General features: G+C 39.0%; 7 protein-coding genes across 8 annotated transcripts; 3 read left to right on the top strand and 4 right to left on the bottom strand.

The window, feature by feature from the left end:
* Positions 1-11: 11 nt before the first annotated feature.
* LOC108806322 (WD repeat-containing protein 26 homolog) lies at positions 12-2,295 on the bottom strand. The gene is made up of 5 exons (XM_056987948.1): positions 2,251-2,295; positions 1,371-2,022; positions 1,162-1,263; positions 253-894; positions 12-173 (listed from the first exon to the last, which is right to left on the bottom strand). Coding segments are annotated over exons 1-5 (1,560 nt in total). The 5' UTR covers positions 2,253-2,295.
* Positions 2,296-2,772: 477 nt separating this feature from the next.
* Positions 2,773-5,751, bottom strand: LOC108806319 (WD repeat-containing protein 26 homolog). Its single transcript, XM_018578399.2, is given in 6 exon segments — positions 2,773-3,077; positions 3,155-3,796; positions 4,058-4,159; positions 4,242-4,530; positions 4,532-4,885; positions 5,560-5,751. Coding segments are annotated over 5 exon segments (1,548 nt in total). The 5' UTR covers position 4,885; positions 5,560-5,751; the 3' UTR covers positions 2,773-2,915.
* A 110-nt stretch (positions 5,752-5,861) lies between these two features.
* On the top strand, positions 5,862-7,424 carry LOC108806320 (transcription elongation factor SPT4 homolog 2). 2 transcript variants are annotated; one of them, XM_018578402.2, is made up of 6 exons: positions 5,862-6,025; positions 6,123-6,214; positions 6,574-6,629; positions 6,927-6,988; positions 7,092-7,171; positions 7,243-7,424. In XM_018578402.2, exons 1-5 carry the CDS (start codon positions 5,936-5,938, stop codon positions 7,140-7,142), a joined length of 351 nt encoding a protein of 116 aa, XP_018433904.1. In that variant the 5' UTR covers positions 5,862-5,935; the 3' UTR covers positions 7,143-7,171; positions 7,243-7,424. The 2 variants fall into 2 exon arrangements, with proteins under 2 accessions (XP_018433904.1, XP_018433902.1); XM_018578400.2 differs by having other exon boundaries at positions 7,092-7,424.
* A 369-nt stretch (positions 7,425-7,793) lies between these two features.
* On the bottom strand, positions 7,794-9,711 carry LOC130496840 (probable E3 ubiquitin-protein ligase ARI13). Its single transcript, XM_056989397.1, has 2 exons — positions 8,966-9,711; positions 7,794-8,601 (listed from the first exon to the last, which is right to left on the bottom strand). The coding sequence occupies exons 1-2, from the start codon at positions 9,637-9,639 to the stop codon at positions 7,920-7,922; spliced, it is 1,356 nt and encodes a 451-aa protein (XP_056845377.1). The 5' UTR covers positions 9,640-9,711; the 3' UTR covers positions 7,794-7,919.
* Positions 9,712-10,243: 532 nt separating this feature from the next.
* Positions 10,244-14,215, top strand: LOC108813052 (diacylglycerol kinase 2). Its single transcript, XM_018585485.2, has 8 exons — positions 10,244-10,462; positions 10,777-11,946; positions 12,160-12,535; positions 12,613-12,689; positions 12,851-12,970; positions 13,256-13,420; positions 13,541-13,678; positions 13,782-14,215. Exons 2-8 carry the CDS (start codon positions 10,831-10,833, stop codon positions 13,929-13,931), a joined length of 2,142 nt encoding a protein of 713 aa, XP_018440987.2. The 5' UTR covers positions 10,244-10,462; positions 10,777-10,830; the 3' UTR covers positions 13,932-14,215.
* Positions 14,216-15,167: 952 nt separating this feature from the next.
* Positions 15,168-17,900, top strand: LOC108811808 (uncharacterized). Its single transcript, XM_018583901.2, has 4 exons — positions 15,168-15,483; positions 16,272-17,295; positions 17,455-17,529; positions 17,614-17,900. Exons 2-4 carry the CDS (start codon positions 16,492-16,494, stop codon positions 17,728-17,730), a joined length of 996 nt encoding a protein of 331 aa, XP_018439403.1. The 5' UTR covers positions 15,168-15,483; positions 16,272-16,491; the 3' UTR covers positions 17,731-17,900.
* Positions 17,788-19,023, bottom strand: LOC108811811 (NAC domain-containing protein 102). Its single transcript, XM_018583905.2, has 3 exons — positions 18,834-19,023; positions 18,472-18,752; positions 17,788-18,359 (listed from the first exon to the last, which is right to left on the bottom strand). The coding sequence occupies exons 1-3, from the start codon at positions 18,991-18,993 to the stop codon at positions 18,000-18,002; spliced, it is 801 nt and encodes a 266-aa protein (XP_018439407.1). The 5' UTR covers positions 18,994-19,023; the 3' UTR covers positions 17,788-17,999.
* Positions 19,024-20,753: the final 1,730 nt, after the last annotated feature.

The raw sequence follows: 20,753 nt of genomic DNA, 5'->3' as shown, positions 1-20,753 counted from the left end.
CACTACTCTTCCTAGTTCTTGGCAAGTCCCCAAATCCGGATGGTTCTATCGTCACTCCCTGAAGCCAGCATATGAACATCAGTAGGGTTCCAACTCACACAGTTCACAGCTCCTGAATGTCCTCGCAACACACGACAAGGTCTCGACCCTTTCACTATGTGCCATATGTATACCTGCAAACAACAACATAGACACACACCATCACACAATGTTTCTTGAGAGTCAAGTCAAGAAAGATCCTAACATAAATACCTGAGAATCTTCACTCCCACTAGCGATGAAATATTCATCATACCCACCAAAGCAAGACCTGATAACGAACCTACTACGCTTGTGTCCATCGAACTCGCCAACATTAAACGGTTGTTCGCCTACAAGGCACCAGAGTTGAATCGCCTGTGAAGTAAGATCTACTAGAAGAAGCTTATCGTCTCTAGAAAGCGAGAACGATGCAATCATCTCTTTCTCATCCAGTTGAATCACTCTCTCGGCTCTGGTCTCTCTACTAAACAACGAGATCTCGTGCTGCTCCTTCCCCACGCTTACTATCCACTTCCCATCACTCGTCATGGCCACATCAGAAAGATTTTGCGCACGCTGCTCTTGCTCGTGCTCCATCTCAGTCCCATCTAAGCTCCACAGGTAGATCCTTCTGTCTGACATCGCGCCAATGATACCTGAACCGTCATGAAGCCAACCGCAAGAAACGGAACCAACACCAACTCTTCCATAAGAACCAATGCATTGTCCTGAACCAGCATCCCAGCGCTTGATGACTTCGTTTTCTCCACATGTGATCACTTGCTGATCATCAATACTCCATAAGACTGCTACAACTGGCTTTTCGTGTCCCACAAGTTTATGCCTCTGAGTAAACTTCCCATCTGCATCCATCTGAACAAAACAAGCATATCTAAGTGAATCAGTAAAATATTAATAATTTTTATTTGGTAATTTGTATGTAACCCATAACTAGGTAATAATTTTTATTGGAATCATAGTGTATGTTTCTAGGTAATAAATATTATATATTGACTAATTTTCCTTGTTATTTGAAGTAACATCTATTTGATAAATTGAAAGAAAAGGCATGACTCATAGTAACAATTATTCTAGTTATAGTTAAATACAAATTATTCAAATTATTTGATAGCTACATACCTCCCAGAGAATAGCTGTTTTATCCTTGGAAGAAGAAGCCAAGTATTTGCCATCATTTGAGAACGCCAAGAACCAGACTTCATCTGTATGTTCACTCAATATCTGAACCACACACATATAGAAAGCTTAAAAAACTATATCATCTAGATATGAACACAACAACATCATCAATAGATCACATGTAATAATATTAGCATACTCTTGTTTACCTGGAGAGTCTCTGAAGGGATATTCTGTTCATCACAGTGATGACAAGAGAACAAGGACAAATCAGTATCTGGAACGCTATGCATATCACAGTTCATCCGCTGACGAACAAGCTCATTCTCCAAAAGACACTCCAACCTCCTCTCCGGGACTAAAACTCCAACAGGAAGCAGTTCCTTCAGTTTCTTCACAACCTCGGTATCTTTAACGGAACCTGGCTTAATAAGTCTTCTCCATATCCTAATCAAGCAACTTCTTTTAGCACCAAGAGGCAGCATCTCGTCCCTTACTGTCTTCTCCGCATCATCGTTTTGTCCATTGAACATCAGCTCAAAGACCTTTTCCTCTAGTAGCAGTAACCTCACAGCCTTTTCCTTTTCTTCGTCTCCCAGTTGAAGCTCCTTGAGCGCGTCAATGCTTTTGTCCCATTCTCGGTTCTTTACTAGTTCAAGAAACTGCTTGGTTTCAGGACTGAGCAGAGGAACGCCAGATTGTTTCTCCAAATCGGTAGCGATGGCGTTGAATCCAAGGGAGTTAAGTGCGTCGATGATTAGCCTAATGAACTCAGACGTTTTGACGAGACCGTTGGGGGATAAAGTGTCATCCTTTAGGTCTCGTGAAGGTGGTTCTTGATCCCCCATAGCATCGTCCATCCTACAGAGACAGCCATCGAATCAAAATCACTAGCATACGATATGTACATAGGGAGACGAAACAGAGCATCTGAAAGCAGAGTGAAACAGAGCATCTCTTGTACATGAAAGATAAAAACTTTACACAGGTAAGTGATCGATCATTCAAACGAAAATCAGTGGATCACTTGACGCGTTTCTATCAAAAGAAAACGAGTCTTATTCTATGCGATGATGAGATCAAGATTACATTAACGAAAGAAGCTGCGAAACAGTACAAGAAACAGAGGAGCGATTGATCTTACGGAAGAAGAAGAAGCAAAACCCAGTAGAGATTGATCGCGGAGTATATAGAATAGGAGAGACCCTGATGTGCAGTATAACGAGAAGAAAAAAAAAAGAGAATAGACTGGTTCTACTTGAGGAAGACGAGAGGAGGAAGAAGACGTTGATGAGATTTTGTTTCCTTTATATATTTTCGTTTTGGCGCCGTGTAACCGTTTTGTCTTCCAAAACAGATTATTTTAACCGAATTAAGAAGGGCTCTAAATAAAGCCCACTTACGGCCCAAGTATTGTTAAAATGGCCTTAAATAAATCCGAAACGGGAAACAAAGAAAGTAAAATGGGAAGCGCACCAGGCCAGATTCCGACTCGTCAAGACCTATAATTCTTTCATATTAAGTAGGAGACCGACCAATAGTACTTAAAAAAAAAACATAAAACAAAATGAGAAGTGAAGCATCAAACGTTACAACAAAAACATCCCAAAATGCATATTTTTCTCACTAATAGTATTCAAACTTTAGTTCTTATCTCTCTATTGTAGTCAAAAGAATGCAAACAATATACATGGATGAATTTCAAAATGAAATCAAAATGTGCAGTAAAGTCACACCATTGAAATCACAACTTCCTACTTCTTGGCAAGTCCCCAAATCCGGATGGTTCTATCATCACTCCCTGAAGCCAGCATATGAATATCACCAGGGTTCCAGCTCACACAGTTCACAACTCCTGAATGTCCTCCCAACACACGACAAGGTCTCAACCCTTTCACTATGTGCCATATGTATACCTGCAAACAACAACAACAAACATCACAAACGTTTCTTGAGAGTCAAGTCAAGTCAAGAAAGATCCTAATATAAATACCTGAGAATCCTCACTCCCACTAGCGATGAAATTTTCATCATACCCACCAAAGCAAGACCTGATAACGAACCTACTACGCTTGTGTCCGTCGAACTTCTCAACCCTAAACGGTAGTTCGCCTGCAATGCACCAGAGCTGGATCTTCTGTGAAGCGAGATCTATTAGAAGAAGCCTACTGTCTCTAGAAAGCGAGAACGATGTAATCATCTCTTTCTCATCTAGTTGAATCACTCTCTCAGCTCTGGTCTCTCTACTGAACAACGAGATCTCATGCTGCTTCTTCCCCACGCTTACTATCCGCTTCCCATCACTCGTCATGGCTACATCAGACATCTTTTGCGCACGTTGTTCTTGCTCGTGCTCTATCTCGGCTCCATCTAAACTCCACAGGTAGATCCTTCTGTCTGACATTGCACCGATGATACCTGAACCGTCATGAAACCAACCGCAAGACACGGAACCAAGACCAACTCTTACATAGGTTTGAACACATTGTCCTGAACCAGCATCCCAGCGCTTGATGACTTCGTTTTCTCCACATGTAATCACTTGCTGATCATCAGGACTCCATAAAACCGCTACAACTGGCTTTTCGTGTCCCACAAGTTTATGCTTCTGAGTAAACTTCCCATCTGCATCCATCTGAACAAAAAGCATATCTAAGTGAATCACCAGATATTAATAATTTTTATTTTTCGGACTGAAATTAATAAATTTGTAAGTAACTAATAATTTGTATTGGAATCACATGTTTCCTTGTTATTGAAGTAACATCTATTTGATAAATTGAAAAATGCTTGACTTATACGATGTTAATTTTAGTATAATTATTCTATAGTAATATACGTTTTTTTTGTAACAGCTTTATATACAAATTATTTAAGTTACTTGATAGCTACATACCTCCCAGAGAATAGCTGTTTTATCTTTAGAAGAAGAAGCTAAGCATTTGCCATCATGTGAGAATCTCAAAAACCAGACTTCATCTGTATGTTCACTCAATACCTTAAACAAACAAAAAAAAAACTTAGTGGCTAATCATCAAAGGTTATATAGAGTCAGATAAATTCATCATCATTCATTCTACCTGGAGAGTCTGTGAAGGGATTTTCTGATCATGACAGTGATGATAAGAGAATAGGGAGAATTCACTATCTGGAACGTTATGGAAATCACAGTTCATCTTCTGACGATGAAGGTCATTCTCTAAGAGACACTCCAACCTCCTCTCTGGGACTATAACTCCAAGAGGAAGAAGCTCTTGAAGTTTCTTCTTCATCACAATCTCCTTATCTTCTTCTTCAACAGAATCATCCGGCTTGAGCATTTTGAATGCGAGCTTGTGAAGGAGACGTGTTTCAAGACCGAGGGTTGTATCTCTTCCGTATGGTCTTGAGAGCTTCAGGGACGTTTTGGTTCTTGAGAAACTCGAGGTACTTTTGCTCTAGTAGGAGTAACCTCACGGGGGTTTCGTCAGGGAGTTGAAGCTGCTTCAGTGCGTCGATGCTTTTGTCCCATTCTCGGTTCTTTACTAGCTCGAGAAACTGCTTGGTTGCAGGACTGTGGAGAGGAATGCGAGACTGGTTCTCTAGATCGGTAGCGATGGCGTTGAATCCAAGGGAGGTGAGTGCGTCGATGATTAGCCTGATGAACTCAGATGCTTTGACGAGACCGTTGGGACTTAAAGTACAATCCTTTAGGTCTCTTCCTGAAGGTGGATCTTTATCCATCCTGCAGAAAGCAATAGAATCAAAATCTTGAGGTTTCATGAAGCAACCAAGCATACGATATACATAGAGAGACAACACCAGCAGAGTTTCAATTATCATGAATAGAGAAGCAATCAATCTGAAACAATCTTGGAGGAAATGCAGAGCACATTGAAACAGAGTATCTCTTGTAACATGATCAAACTCGAGAGTTCTGATAGCGAAGAGATGAAATATCAAAACTTTTCACAGGTGAGTGATCATTCAAACGACAATCAGTAGAAACCTTGACGAGTACGATCGAAAGCAAACGAGTCTTTCAAGGAAATGCAGAGCATACTGAAACAGAGCATCTCTTAAACACTCGAGAATGGTGATAGCGAAGTAGGCTAGTAGCGTTGAGATGCGAAAGATCAAAACTTTTCACAGGTGGATGATCAATCAAACGAGAATCAGTAGAACCCTTGACGCGGTAGATCAAGATACATGAATGGCCAATATTGAAGCAAATAATCTCAACATACAGAGTAATCGGAAGTAACAGCAATCGCCAAAAAAAAAAAAAAACAGCAATCGCCAAGGAAACTCATTACGAAAAGAAGAAGACGAACAAGACGTAATCATGAAGAAGAATCATCTATAGTAACTAAAGAAGTTGCGAAACAGTAGAAGAAACAGAGGAGCGAATGAACTTACGGAAGAAGAAGCAAAACCCAGCAGAGATTGATCGCGAAGAAGAAACGGAAACACAAAAGCTCAGAAAGAATAGGAGAAACCCAAATGTGCAGTAGAACGAGAGAGAAGAGAAGAGAGGAGAATGGTTCTACTACGTAACAGAGGACGACGTTGATGAGATTCTGTTTCTTCTTGGCGCTATGTAACTGATTTGTCTTCCAAACAGATATTCTAAACGAATTACTTGTTAAGAAGGATCTAAATAAGCCCACTTACGGCCCAATTAAGGTTAAAAAGGCCTTAAATAAAGCCACCGTCTTCCTAAAACAGAGAGTCGGATTTGGTAAAGAGGAATTGAGCGAATAGGTTGATTGATTGATTGATTGAGAAAGTAGTAATGGGAAGCGCACCAGCACAGATTCCGACTAGCTTCGGCCATGAGCTTAGGGCTTGTCTTCGCTGCCGACTCGTCAAGACCTATGACCAGGTCTCTCTTTCACTCTTTCTTCTTATTAGGGTTTGTTTGTGTGTTTAATCTCCCTCTCTTTCTCTTCTTAAGCTTGTTTGTTTGTTTGTTAAAACAGTTCAGGGACGCAGGGTGCGAGAATTGTCCGTTCTTCAAGATGGAAGAGGATCACGAGCGTATCGTCGAAGTCACTACTCCTAATTTCAATGGGTATGTTTTTTTGCATTCTTCTTAGGGTTTCCGACAAAGTTAAAAACTTTGTCGGAAAGTTCTTAACTTTGGAGTAATAATACTTAACTTTGTCGGAAAGTTCTTAACTTTGGAGTAATAATACTGCTTTAGTATGAAATTCAATTCCTTTTATGAATGTATGGAGTGACACTTCTTCTTGCATTCTTTGTTTGATCATTGATTTTTTTTTTAATAGTGGTGGTGAATTTTCACAAGCTTATTGCTTTTTAGGAGTTGTGTTTGGAACTAGTGGGTTATGTACTAATGTCTGTATTTTGTAAGTTGATGTATAATATCTGTAGCTCTGCTGATGTTAAGATTTTTTTCTTTTTTGGTAGCATAATATCTGTGATGGATCCAAGTAGAAGCTGGGCGGCTAGGTGGTTAAGAATCGGTATGTCAATCACTCTCTCTCTCTCTTTAACTATCCTACTTTCCTTTTTCTGAGCTCAGCAAACGTTCTAGTTTCTTCTTTCCATCATAAGTGTTTGTGCTGTTTCCACATTATCCTCTGATAGATCAGTGACCATAAAATCTTACAATAAAAGATGACACACTGGAGCTATCTGATTCCCTCTTCCTAGAATAAATGTGACTCAGATCTGAAGATTTTCAAGAGACTTTAGTAGCTTCTTATACTTTTTTATTTCTTGTGCTCTAATTGTTGTGAATATTTGCTAAAATTTGACAGGGAAGTTTGCTCCTGGTTGCTACACTCTCGCTGTCTCCGAGCCACTCACAGAGGAAATGCAGGTATACACATATATATATATTATCACTTCATGGTTTTGAAATTAGACTCTTCAACTTATAACACTCTTATCTCTAACTTTGTCTTTGTGGTTTTGCTGCACAGCACATATGCCAAGAAGAGCGTGTACAATACGTTCCTCCGAAACGCATGTAAAAGCAAATACATCAAGACATAGAACGCAAGTAGTACTCTTTCTTATGTTTAGCTTCATGTTAACAATACCAGGTGCTTATATGTGTCTTCATGTTGACAGTTTCCAAGATGTCGTTGCTTCTTTGAGTACCTTAGGTTTCCATCTATGTAAGGTCGTTATGTATAACTTTTGAACTTCCCAGACCAAATGCTTCTCTGAGAGAAAACGTTTTGTTAGGAAAAGTGTAAACATCAGTACGAAAGCCAACTCTAAGCTTCTTGGAATTATAAAACGTTTTGTCACTTACGGTGTAAGATACACACAAGCTTGATTTGTGTAGTAGATCATTTGATATGCATAACATATACCTAGCTGTGTTTTTTTTTTCTTCTATATATGAATTGGTTATTGCTGGTCTGATAATGTCATAATGATGATGATGATTGAAACAGTTGTCCAAATGGCCCTTGTCTACAGGTAAAAAATACAACTTGCATTACAGAAGATAAACTTAGAAAGTAGTTGTATTGAAATAGGTGGGACGCACGATGGTAAACACAACATTTATTTGTGTAATAGATCATAAGAGACCATAACATATAGTTAGTTGTGTATTTGTACTTAAAAAAATGATTATCGTGGCATTACAATTTGCTCTGTTTTAGATTCAATGATGCAAAACCACTTTTTATTAACGTCAAGGTGCTGTTAAGTTTCAAAACAAAGTAACATGGAATAAATAAAAAAAAAAAAAAAAACTTCAAAGCCAAATCATTTGTTTTCCTCTTAAAGAAAACTTAGTCAAGAGATAAATCTCTCAGCTTCTTCTCAACAGGAGTGGCTTTAGCACAGCACATCTTACACGTCATATCAAGCCAAGTGTTCCCACAGGTGCAGCGATCACACAGCCAGTAAGGACCACCGAAGTTGTCATAAGACTTCACCTTCACGTCATCTATACCACCTTGCAACGTCTTGGTGAAGTGAAAGAAGTAGTTACCAATGTTGCTCGTCGCGTTGCAAACTTTACCCCTGGAGATAACGGTTTCTTCATAAGTAGTCGCAGAGAAGGCTTTCACTGCCTCCTCCTTCAAAGTCTCCGAGTAGCTCTGCACGAGCGTGTTCGCACAGTCTTGCAGGAAACGCAAGTACTCCCTCTTGGAAGCCTGGTACTCGTTGTGGATGTGGTCGTACGCACAGCTCCATTTAAGGAACTGTCTGCACTGAACAATCAGCATCAAGCCTTCTCTAATGATCCTAATGTACTCTTGGCTACTGAATTGGGATTCATCTAAAGATTCTAGCTCCGACTTGGCTTCCACCAGTGCAATCTCACTCGCCTCCCATCGTTCCACACACGTAACAAGCGCTGCTGGTCCGTTAACGAGTGGTGGTAGATAGGGTACAACACAGTCTGCATAGGCTCCTTGCGTTCTATGGGACTCCGCTGGCTGCATACACTCCCAACAGAAACGACCACTAAAACAGAAGAGCAAACACAAGTTAGTTTACAATTATTAACACTTCAAATCGGTCATGGCAGCGCCTAAACGCCCGACTAGAAGCTAAGCAAAACGTTAAAAAAAAGCAGTCCAGGCACTAATCCTCTATAAAAGATTAATTACAGTCTAACTATTTATTGAACATTGTAAACACTTAGAGAAACATGATAATCTAAGATCTGTTTTTTTTTTAAAAAAGCAAGACGTTTAAGTGCAGCATAGGCACTAATCCTCTTATAAAATATTTAATTACCATATCTAACAATGTCTTGAGCATTGTTAACACTTAATTAGAGAAACATGACAATCTAAGATCTGTTTTTTTTTTTCTTTTTACCAACCTGCAGTAGAGACAACCCACAAACCGAAAAGCTCGTGAATGAGTACTAATCTCTATAGAAGTTTGGCAATGAGGGCAACGCTTGGTGTTGCTTTCGATCCAAGAAAGCGTCAGTGACTTTCGTGACAGCTCTGATAACTTCTCTAAGTCTCTCAACCAATCAGAAGCGATGTTGCAGGTCACAGGCCTGTGTGACTCAAGGCTGCATCTCCCACAGAAGGTATGACCACAGAGACACACGACGTTTAGACCATACTCTTCAACGTCAGTGTCTCGGTGAAACTCGATGAAGTAACTGCAACCCGGAGAAGGACACTGTTTGATCACCGAACACTTGTTTTCTTCTAGGTAAGACCTGAGAACGTACTCCTCGTACATGTCTTTTGCCTCCAACGTTAACCTAGCTAGGTTTTTCTGCACGGAGAAGAAGGCATCACCATAGTTTGACTCGGTCACAGCTGGCGAAAACCCTAATCCCATCAAAAATTTCTCCTTGTTTTCGCTCAGACGCTCTGAGACGTGCTGCGAGTCCCACTGGAGTTTCGTGAGGAGTACGGTTGCATCAGCTTTCGAGAGCAGGAAGATCTCAGAGAGATCATCGATTTGTTTGTTCATCTTCTCCTTGAGATCATCTTTAGTGAGAACAGAGTAATCCCTCTGTAGATCGTGCTCCATGTTTGATTTTTCTTAGGAAAGAACGAGTCAACAGATTAAACCTAATAAAGGCAGATAGAGACGTGTATAATGGGGCATAAAAGGTAAAGGCTTATCAGAATCTATCAACTTTTATAGGGTTTCACTGTTTCCGTCTTGAAAAAGGAAACTAAGCCCATTGGGCCTTAATCTTAGTTTGATTTTTTCCTTTTTCGGTTGGGAAAAAGGTTTAGTAATCCAACATTATTCTATTCCTATTTGATTATTGATTTTTTTTTTTGAGCAACATTTGATTATTGATTGTTAATTTCATTTTAATAAGGAAATACATAAAACAATTAAACCATTGGACTTGACCCCCAAAAAAAAAAACTATTGGACTTGGAATTTTAGCAAAAATAAACTATTGGACTTGGAATTCGATGGTCAGAATATAAAATTTGTTTTGGTTTGACAAAATCTATGGCATGTGACGAATTATCATAGAGAAGTCAAAAACAAGTAATCGGAGAGCTGTGATTGGTTCCTTTTCCATGCAAGTGACGTTGCCAAGAGATTTAAGCTAGGGGTATAATAGTAAAATCAACAGAACCCTAACAAGAAGCCAACGCCGACGAACCCGTGGCTCGCACGTCGTGCCGCACGAGAGAGAGGCGCGTTTGTAGCGCGTATTTAGTCTTCCTCAGTCCCGCCTTTTGCTTTTCACCCTCCGTTATAAAAACTCTCTCTCTCTTTCTCTAAGAAAATTTCGATTGGTGCTCCGAGAATCTAGGGTTCTGATTCCGCCTCGCCGTCGTCCTCCGTCGTGAGTTCCGATTTGGTTCGCTGATATTGACTTCATCCGGTACGGATTTTTAAATTGAACTAACCGGTTATGATTCGCGTCAGATCTGGAATTTTAGACTTAAGCTTTTTTTTGATCTCCTCGTAGATTAGATCGGTTCTCGATTTACATGACTGCCTGTAATTGCTTGATCTCGTTTAGGTTTGATGCTCTTAGACGATTCGTGGCTTAGATTATTCATTGTGGAATCGAAACAGTGTTAGATTGGCGTAATTTCGAATTTTAATCAACTCACTGTTCATGATTTAGCTTATTGAGAATCTGTGATTGTTCTTGTGTATTGATTCTCTTTGGTTTTGTGATTTTTCTGGCAGATACTTTCTACTGGTGCTATTAAGTTATATAGGGAATGATGTATTGAGTTTGAAATGATGGAAGTGGGGTTCTCTCTTATTCACTGGTTGATCAGTTCGGGTGCTGATAGTCCGTTTGTTTTCGGATGGCTTGTAACTGGATCATTCGGTCTTCTGGCTGTTGTCTACACGTTTCTCAAATGGCAGAACAAAACTTCTTTGAATTGGGTTAAAGCTGCTGCTAGAGAGAAGAAAAAGGTGTGGAAAAGGCTGAGAGTTCCACTTTCTCATCATCAGTGGACTGACGATTACGGTTGTTGTGGGCCGCAGCCATCCACATGCTGCGTTTGTTTGTATTCTCTTGTTCCAGGCCAGAATGTTTCTAACAAGGCAGCTCTGAGTATCCCTGTTCACAGATGTTCTGTGTGTGGTGTAGCAGCTCACTTTTACTGCTCGGGCTCCGCGGCGAAAGACTGCAAATGCGTTGCGCAGGCCGGATCTGACCATGTCCGGCATCACTGGTCTGAGAGATGGGTTAACGTGGATGATAATGCAGACATGTCTGCGTTTTGCTTCTATTGCGATGAGCCGTGCGGGATTCCTTTCATTGAAGCTTCTCCAATGTGGCACTGTCTCTGGTGCCAGCGTCTCGTACATGTCAAGTGTCATATGATTATGTCCAAGGAATCTGGTGATGATTGTGATCTTGGCTCTCTCAGAAGGGTAATCCTCTCTCCAGTTAATGTAAAAGTCGGTGAAGAAAATGGTGTGGATGGAGTACTGAGTACTATTACAAACGAGTTAGCGTCTATACGAGGGCAGGTGAGGAGAAAGCGCCATAGGGGTAAAAATGGGAATGTCCAGATTATTAGCGGTAAGCTTTTGGAGGATTCAGCCAACAGTCCTGTGAAAAGCGTAGTTAATGGGCTTGTAGTGAAGAAACTACGCAGGGACAGGAGCATTGATTGCTTAAAGAAGGTCTCGGACATGCCTAGTGGCAAGGGAATGCAAAATGGTATGGGGGTACCCAAACGAAGTAAAAATGCTCCTTTAAATTTTCTGAAGAAGTATAGCTTGGTTGATTTGCCCCCGGATGCAAGACCGCTTTTGGTCTTTATTAATGCCAAGAGCGGAGGTCAACTCGGCCCCTTTCTTCATAGGAGACTTAATATGCTATTAAATCCAGTACAGGTAACATATGAGCTCCAGCTTGACATAACTCCTCTATAGAGTAGATACTGTAAATAGTACATCAGTAGCAAGTGATGGCTTGAAATATGAAATTCATATTGTCTTCTAATTTTATTTTATTGGTATTTAATGTTGTTCAGAATTTTTTGCTCTTTAATATCAAGTATGGTGGGTATGATATCACTAAGTGATAATCTTCTTGCTGTATTATAGGTTTTTGAACTTGGCTCTTGTCAAGGGCCAGATGCTGGTCTAGACCTATTTAGCAAAGTGAAGTACTTTAGAGTTTTGGTCTGTGGGGGAGATGGAACAGTAGCGTGGGTGCTTGATGCCATTGAGAAGCGCAATTTCGAATCCCCTCCACCTGTCGCTATTCTCCCGTTAGGCACAGGAAATGATTTATCTAGAGTGTTGCAGTGGGGAAGAGGTGTTTCAGTAGTTGACGGACAAGGAAGTCTAAGAACGTTTTTGCAAGACATTGATCATGCTGCAGTTACAATGTTGGATCGCTGGAGTGTAAGGATTTTAGAAGAGAAAACAGAAAATTTTCCAGCAAAAGAAGGCCATAAGTTTATGATGAATTACCTAGGTACATTAATGAATCATTTATTGTTTTTGGCTTTTGTCTTGGATCATCAACATATAGATAACGTTTGCTTTGTTTAGGTATTGGCTGCGATGCGAAAGTTGCCTATGAATTTCACATGATGCGGCAAGTAAATCCAGAAAAGTTTAGCAGTCAGGTACTCCTGTTGTGTTCATCTTACCTGAACTTGATATACTGAGCACCAGTATGTGGATGATGCTACGTACAATATTGTCTTTGGTGTTGTAGGCATTTGTAGCTTAACCCATCAATAATCCTATTTAAACTAAACAAACAGGTGATATATTTGTTGTGCAGTTTGTAAATAAATTACGATATGCTAAAGAAGGTGCGAGGGATATCATGGATCGAGCATGTGCCGATTTACCATGGCAAGTTTGGCTTGAAGTTGATGGAAAAGACATTGAGATTCCCAAGGTATTGTACTTTAACGAAATTACTCCTTTCCCCCGTTTTGTGTGGTGTGTGTGTGTGTCTGTGTGCTTAAATGGTGTTTTCCATGTCACTTTTCTCAATGTTGTACCTTTTTGTTCTTTGCTACTAGTGAAACCACTATCATGTAAAATTTGAACATGGAAGAGCTTAAAATGGCTTTGTGAAAACCATAGCTGACACTGGATTTGATTTTCTAAGAGGCTAACATAACATCGTTGTTGTTGTTGCATCAAGGAACTGAGGTCTCTAATTTTGTTTTATCTTCAGGATTCAGAGGGTCTTATAGTACTTAACATTGGAAGCTATATGGGGGGAGTAGATCTTTGGCAAAATGATTATGAACATGATGACAATTATAGCATTCAGTCTATGCACGACAAGACTCTCGAGGTCGTATGTGTCCGTGGAGCGTGGCACCTTGGGAAACTACAGGTCTGATATCTTCTCAGATTGCTCTTTACATTCTTTCTACCTGATAGGAACTTTTAGCAGTATTCCTCATTCAGTGGGAGGCTAAAAGATTTATATGTAACCGGTGAATCTCTCTTTCAGGTCGGTCTTTCGCAGGCTAGGAGGTTAGCACAGGGGAACGTAGTAAGAATACATGTCTCTAGTCCTTTCCCTGTTCAAATAGATGGAGAACCGTTTATTCAACAACCTGGTAGCTTGGAGATAACTCACCATGGGCAGGTACATCATCATATTCTCACTCTCGTCTATCATATGACTAAATCTTAAGGCTACAAAACCGTATCATGTAATGATGAAGTAAAGGGTGGATTTTGTGTTGCAGGTGTTTATGTTAAGAAGAGCATCAGATGAACCTAGAGGCCATGCGGCAGCCATAATGAACGAAGTGTTACTGGATGCAGAATGCAAAGGAGTCATAAACGCAGCTCAAAAGAAAGAACTTCTTCAACAAATGGCTCTCAATCTCTCCTAGAAGAAGAAGAAGTACAAATTTTGCTAACAAATGTCTTTACCCAACTAGAAAAAAGACCGGGTACGAGATTTTTGCCTCGTTTTAATTTTATTTTCCTCTGGTGTTTGTGAAGAGTGTCATTGTATAGTGTGTGCTCATACTAAAGCCACTACTGAGATTGGCGTCGGAAAAGTGTTAACTAGATGAGAGAAAACTTTGATCATATGCATACAGACTCTGGTCGTCTTTTTTTGGTTACTATACAAAAGCCATGCAGAAGAAAAGAAATGCTTAATTTGCACTCACATCAGCTTCTTAAAAAAAAAAAAAGAATTTGTATCAGCTCCATTCGTATCTTGTCGAATAAGATTCAGTTACGTGTATTGTCCTTCAGAATGGATAAAGTATGAGAGGTGTTTGTTAGGTTCAGCACCCAAAGCAAGGACCAGCCTGGCTTGGCTTGGCTTGTCCGTCCATTCAATGTTTGTTACAACTTACAAGTGGAGAACTAAAACAGCACTTCAATATTTTTTTTAACAGATTCTTCCTCTGTCGGACGTGAATCAAATGAAATGATAGAATTGGAGATTACACCACCTTAATATTTTGAAAAGTATTAACTTTAGAACAAAATTGAAGTTTATGATAACATTTCACGTAATATGGATTTAGCTCGTATTTATTTTTATATTGTTCGCAGCTTATTTCTAGCTTCTTAATGATTTATCATGCTATATTTATGATTATTCTCTTTTTAATTTTTGGTCGACTCTGGATATATAAGCTCATTTCCATCCACCCTGTGACCAGAATAAATATTTTCGGAAAAGAACATAATATTTTCAATTTTTATAGCAAAAAAAACACTCTAGAAAAAGTTATAGCCAAAAAAGAGACATCATTTTATTTTATCTTTATCCAGATAATGCTTTGTGTATATTGAGATTTTTTGTCTCTAATTATGTACACTTTATCATAAAGAATTTCAACGCCTTTTTTGCCTAAAAGAAAACAATCAATGCATGGATTTTCAAATACAAAAATAGTAGGTTTTTCTAATTCTGCTAGATTATACGGATATTTTAGTCAACACATTATTAAATTTTTCGAAAAGAAAGTAAATATTTTGACTAAAACGATTTCATTATCTATCCAAAGTATTTGGAAAAACATAAAACAGTTATTAATAAATATGAAGTCAAGATTTTTTTTCAAAAATTAGAAAATAATATTTCAATCCAAAAAATTATAAATCATTTAATACTTATCATCATCGTTTTCTTTGCGAAATATGGACAGTTTTATTTTCTCGAGTAAACGTTATACAAAGTGAAAAGAAACAAAATAAAAAGAATCTTAAAAGAAAAAAACCACTCAGCTCTCCGCACCATGTATAGTGGGAAGAACTCTTTTTCGAATCTGAACGTCTTTTAAGCTCAAAAAAGACGAGCATTCCCCAGAAAGACATCCTGTCACCTAATCCCCGGAACTCGAGGAAGAAAGAACCCAGATATGAACAGAGATTGGGTTTTCTAAAGGTTCCAACTCTTTTTCTTGCCCAGATTTAACAGAGGTTTGCTCACTCAAAACCCCTCCTCCAGATTCATCCTTTTTTTTTCCTCGCCAAGTTTATTGAATCTGCTCAGATTTGCATGTGGTTGATCTCTCATTTTGCATATAGCTTTAGATCTTGATTTCTTGTTGTATTTTAGTCGGTGACCCATGAGTCCCACCAGAGAACGAAACTGCTGTTTCTTTGTCTTTTTTTCGTTAGGTGTCCTCTCCATTAAAATCAGTGGTGGAGATTTGGTAGAGAGAGCTTAAAAATATTTAACATAATGACAGCTTAAAAATAAAATAAAAGTAATGGATGCTGCTTCAATTAACTGGTTGGAGTAATAGTTGCTTAATCTGCTTCTGTATATATATTATATTTCTTTATTTTACTTGTTAGTGGGTTCTTTCGTTTGGAGCTGCGCAGTTACAACCTGCAGAACAAAATTTATAATGGTTTCAGACATCAGATTATATTGTCATGTCTTTTGGTCACTTTCCTTTTGTTTTTGAATTGATCTCAGCATTGCATCCAGTTTTTGGCTCTTCTAGTATCTGAAAGGTTGGGTGCATAAACTGATTATAAATGATAACACTCTTCTCACTCAAGTTTATCATATTCTCACTTTAAGCATGATACCTTGATCACTAATGAGGGTTTTAGCTGCTTCATCACCATTAGTTTATGTATTGTTTCTAAGCTTGGATCCATTTTTTACACTTTTTGTCTTTTTTTTTTAAAGTTTTATGTCACCATAAGCTTGTTCCATTTATGTTTTATGACATCTTTTAATGGTATCACTGCAGGAGCTCGCTTGAAAGAATGCAAAACAGGCCATCGCTCTCTCTTGCTTGTTGTCTTACAGATTGTTTCTCTTTCAGCGTGATTCTATAGATACATTGAAGTCCTTTTTTGTTTTATTGGATCTTGAACTGTCTTATCAATGTCCATAAAGTAGAATATTATTAGGAGTTGAGCTTATTTGTGGTCTTGTGAAGAGATAAAGATTTTTCTATTCCTGGCTTGATGGGTAAAGAGAATCAGTTGGAGACAGGAGTCAATGATCACGATTGTCCACCGATCAAGAACGAGGAACTAGCAGCTGTGGCGCGTTACAGTACAGACAGTGACTCCGGGTTACCGACTTGTCGTGTATGCCATTCTGCAGAATCCGACAAACGAGGAGATACTGCCTTAGGGTTCTTGGGGATCACTCCTACCGTTCTTCTTCCAGAAGCTCTTAAAACCGAAACAGTTGATGATGATGATGATGTCAGCAAAGCTACAGAGGCTGCTGAGCAGAAGAGTTCCATCGTCAATGATATCGAAATGGGAATGGTGCAGCACCAGGATCCATTGATTGAGCTTGGATGTTCTTGCAAGAACGAGCTTGCTTTGGTACACTACGCTTGCGCGCTCAAATGGTTTCTCAACCACGGATCAACCGTGTGTGAAATCTGTGGGATAGCTGCTGAGAATATAAAAACCGCTGACTTCAACAAAGTGGTCATTGCCTTGAGAGATTACACGGCGCTGCATACAGATTCAACTGTAGATACAGATGAAGCTGCTGGCATTAGAAGGCAAAGGCTAAGTGAGATATCTTCATGGTTTGGCCCCCATGCCCTTAATAACAACAACAACAACAGTAGTAGCTCTGCTGCAGCTTCTCAGGCTATGCCTGAACAACCTTTAGGTGCTGTGAACTTTGGTGTCTTGCCTATGGAGAACCGTGCAACTAAATGGGCTGTGGAAGGTACAGGGATTCTTCTTGCTACCGGTTTGCTCACTGTTACTTTGGTCTGGATCATTGCTCCTCGTGTTGGAAAGGTATGTCATCCACTCCACTGTAACAAAATAAGTGTCATTTTAGTATTTTTAATGCAATTTATATCATTTTACTCTTAATTTGCTTGTAAAAAACAACATTTAATTTGAAATAGAGGAAATATATGATTAGTTTGTTGATTAATGGTTCTTTTGATTCAGGAGACTGCTAGGAGTGGACTTCATATCCTTCTTGGTGGTCTATGTGCTTTAATAATAGTCATCTTCTTCAGATTTGTAAGTTAAAAAAAATAATCTCAATTTTTACAGATTCTTTTTCTATTTTTACTAAACTCAAAAAAAAAAACTTGAAAAAAACAGGTTGTGCTCACTAGGATCAGGTATGGTCCTGCACGCTACTGGGCAATCTTGTTCATCTTCTGGTTTCTTGTGTTTGGTATTTGGGCTTCTCGTTCCAGTTCTCACAATAACTCTTGAATCCATCATCACCTCTCTGCTCTCTCTCTCTCTCTCTCTCTAAAGTCTTTGTAATCTTTACAAAAATGTACATTTGTTTCATCAAAAGATAAATAAGCTCATGCTCATTGATTATGATGAATACATATATGGTCACTGTTTGTATCAAGAATCTGAAGTTGATTGTCTCAGTAGTTTGTATGACCAATCTTGATTTCCGGGTCAAGATCCGACCCGTGCAGTTTCCAGGTGCTCTGAGAAAGCTCCAAATTTTATGCTCTTTTACAGTTTTACCCCTGAGGAGCAAAACTCCAGTTCAAGAATGGTTTCTGCTCCGGCGGATCCTCGAACATAGCGGCGAAGTCGGACTGATACGGAAACTGAGGGACAAAAGCGTCATTTTGCAGCAAGGAGCCGAACACGGACGCGTCAAACGCTACGCCCTCAACAAGATCATCAACCCACTTGGACTCGCTTTGAACCTCGGATGAACACGTGACGTCCGGTGAAATCACGTGACTTGAGCATTTCGAATCCGACGTGGTCGTAGTAGTAGTCATCATCATCGCCGTCTCTTTCTCATCCGCCGGATAATACTTCTCCATCGTTCCTTTCTTATTGTAAATCCGACATAACACCCAATCATCAAGCTGCAAAAATTTCCCGACAAGATCCAAAGACGGTTAAAATCAGTTAATAAAGCGTGATATCACGGCCCATTTATAGTATAAGGCCCATTTAAAGCCCAATTACAGAACGTACTCTTAAGTTGTTCTTCTTTTTGGAAGAAGCAGAGCGGTCGACATTAGCGAGACGATACTCGTGCATGATCCAATTCGTCTTCACACCTTTAGGAGCTTTCCCCGCGTAGAAGACGAGCGCTTTCTTGATCCCTAACTTCTTCGGTTTACCGATTGGTTTATCAGCTCCCGTCGCTTTCCAATAACCGGTTCCCGCTGCCCGGTTCGGACGTGAACCGTTTGGGTATTTTCGGTCTCGGTGTGAGAAGAAGTACCATTCTTTCTCTCCGTACAAAGCCATGTCTGAAACAAAATACAAAAATTCGAATTTTTATTTAAAATCAATAAAAACTTAAATTGAACTAGAGCAGATCGTGTAATAACCTGGAAGCTCCCATGGATTGAACTTGTACAGATCGATCTCCGCGATCACCGGAACGCTGATCGGCTCCGACGCGCATCTCCGGCAGAGATAGAACTTGACTAGCTCTTCGTCCGTCGGGTGAAATCGGAATCCCGCCGGTAAATTTAGCTCCGCCTTCATTTTTTTTTTGTTTTAATCGGAGGAGAACAGACTGAGTCCATGGAGGTTTTATAGGAGAAGAGGTTCATGAACCACACGTGGGTCATTTGATTTCCCGACACGTGTGACGGAACCAACCGCTTTCTCTTCAACGTTGACCGCGCAGCCACACGTGGCGAGGAATAGTTGGGTAGAGAGAATGTGATGTCATTGCTTCCGTCACCCGCACGAACCTTTTATCAGCTGCTTCTCGGTGTATGCTTGTGCACGCTGTTCTCTGGTCAGTATACATTTTGTGGCTTGTGAGTGGACTGTGAAGAATACTACGGTGCGCTTTCACGCACCAGATGCATAGAATGTTACCTCATCGCCTATGTCACTGCGATGACGGCATCTTAGTTGCACGCCGGCTTATTTACGCAAGTCATAAAGCTGGAAGATGCGACAATCGACAGTTTCTTTGACTTACATTTCCACATTAAATCACACTTTACAGGAGCATCGAGTATTAGTATAAAGTTATTAATTTATAGTGGAAGAATGTTGTTTAGTATGTTACAAATGGATAATGGATTCTAATAGACTTTTAAGCAGAGAAACAATATTAAAACAATGCATAAAATCAAGTAGGATAACAAAATAATCAGCATAACATGCCAAAAGGGTAGTGTGCATTCGTTAAGCTGATCTTACTGTTTCTTGAACTTTGTAAATGGTTATTTATAAATAAACTAACCTAAATATTTTTTTATTTATACATAGCTAAAGCAGCCAGATGTACAGGCCCAGTTTAAGGGCTTTGAGGAAAACTTGACACCCATTTTAAGGCCACTTTTATCTTAACGTGAACGTGAAGGCTGCGTAGGGGCAAGTCCTGTCTTCCAAGTTCCATTTTCTCTGTCTTACACGCTAAACCCTGAATCACTTTTCCAGAATCATGTTGTCTAGGCTTCAACTTTCCCAGAAATTATGCGTATTGACAAACTTTTTTTGACAAACTTACCCTTCATTTACTAGTCAATACTACTAATCCCTTCTTCCTTTTCTTTGGCTCATAGGTACACCGATTAGACCAACTTCATCTAATACGAGGATGAGAATCTAAAACAATTGATTAGATACTAATTAATGTTTTCTTGCTAGTTAATGTTAAAGTGATAGATGAAGTTATCAAACTCTTAGAAACTCATCAAATAAATTCTCATATGAGACTTTTCAAAAAATTATTGGATGAATATCTAAGATTTTGAAAACCATATCTATCATTTTAGTATCTAAACGCTTCCAGTCGAGTACATCAATGCTCTTAATCAAGTTCATATATGTTGTCAATATTATTTATCTCCTAGGCAATGAGCACACATCAACAACGTTATGATCTTTATTTCAAAGTTTATACATTGTTCATTTAATTTTAGTTTCTACGTTCGAAATTATAAAACTCCAAATAGCTAGTTTTTCATTGTTCTGGAATTTTAAGTCTAAACTAGAGTTTAATCCGTATATTCGTGCGGATATGATTTTATGCATACATTTGATATTATCGTAAACATTTTAAATATATGATTTACATTTTCATGTTATATATTGTGTAACTTTATAATCTTATTATTTAGGTTTTTTATTCAGCGTTACTAATATATAGTGTTTTATTTTATATATTTTGCTTTGTTATTCAACATTCTTAATATATGATAATTTTATGCATTTTATACATACTAATATATTTTTAGTACAATACAATAAATTTACAATCTAAAATAATCAAATAAAAAATCTTT

The sequence above is a fragment of the Raphanus sativus genome, chromosome 6 (assembly GCF_000801105.2).
Source record: "Raphanus sativus cultivar WK10039 chromosome 6, ASM80110v3, whole genome shotgun sequence".
NCBI lineage: Eukaryota > Viridiplantae > Streptophyta > Magnoliopsida > Brassicales > Brassicaceae > Raphanus > Raphanus sativus.
Note: the sequence above shows the minus strand (reverse complement) of the source record. Positions and strands in the feature narration are given on the sequence as shown.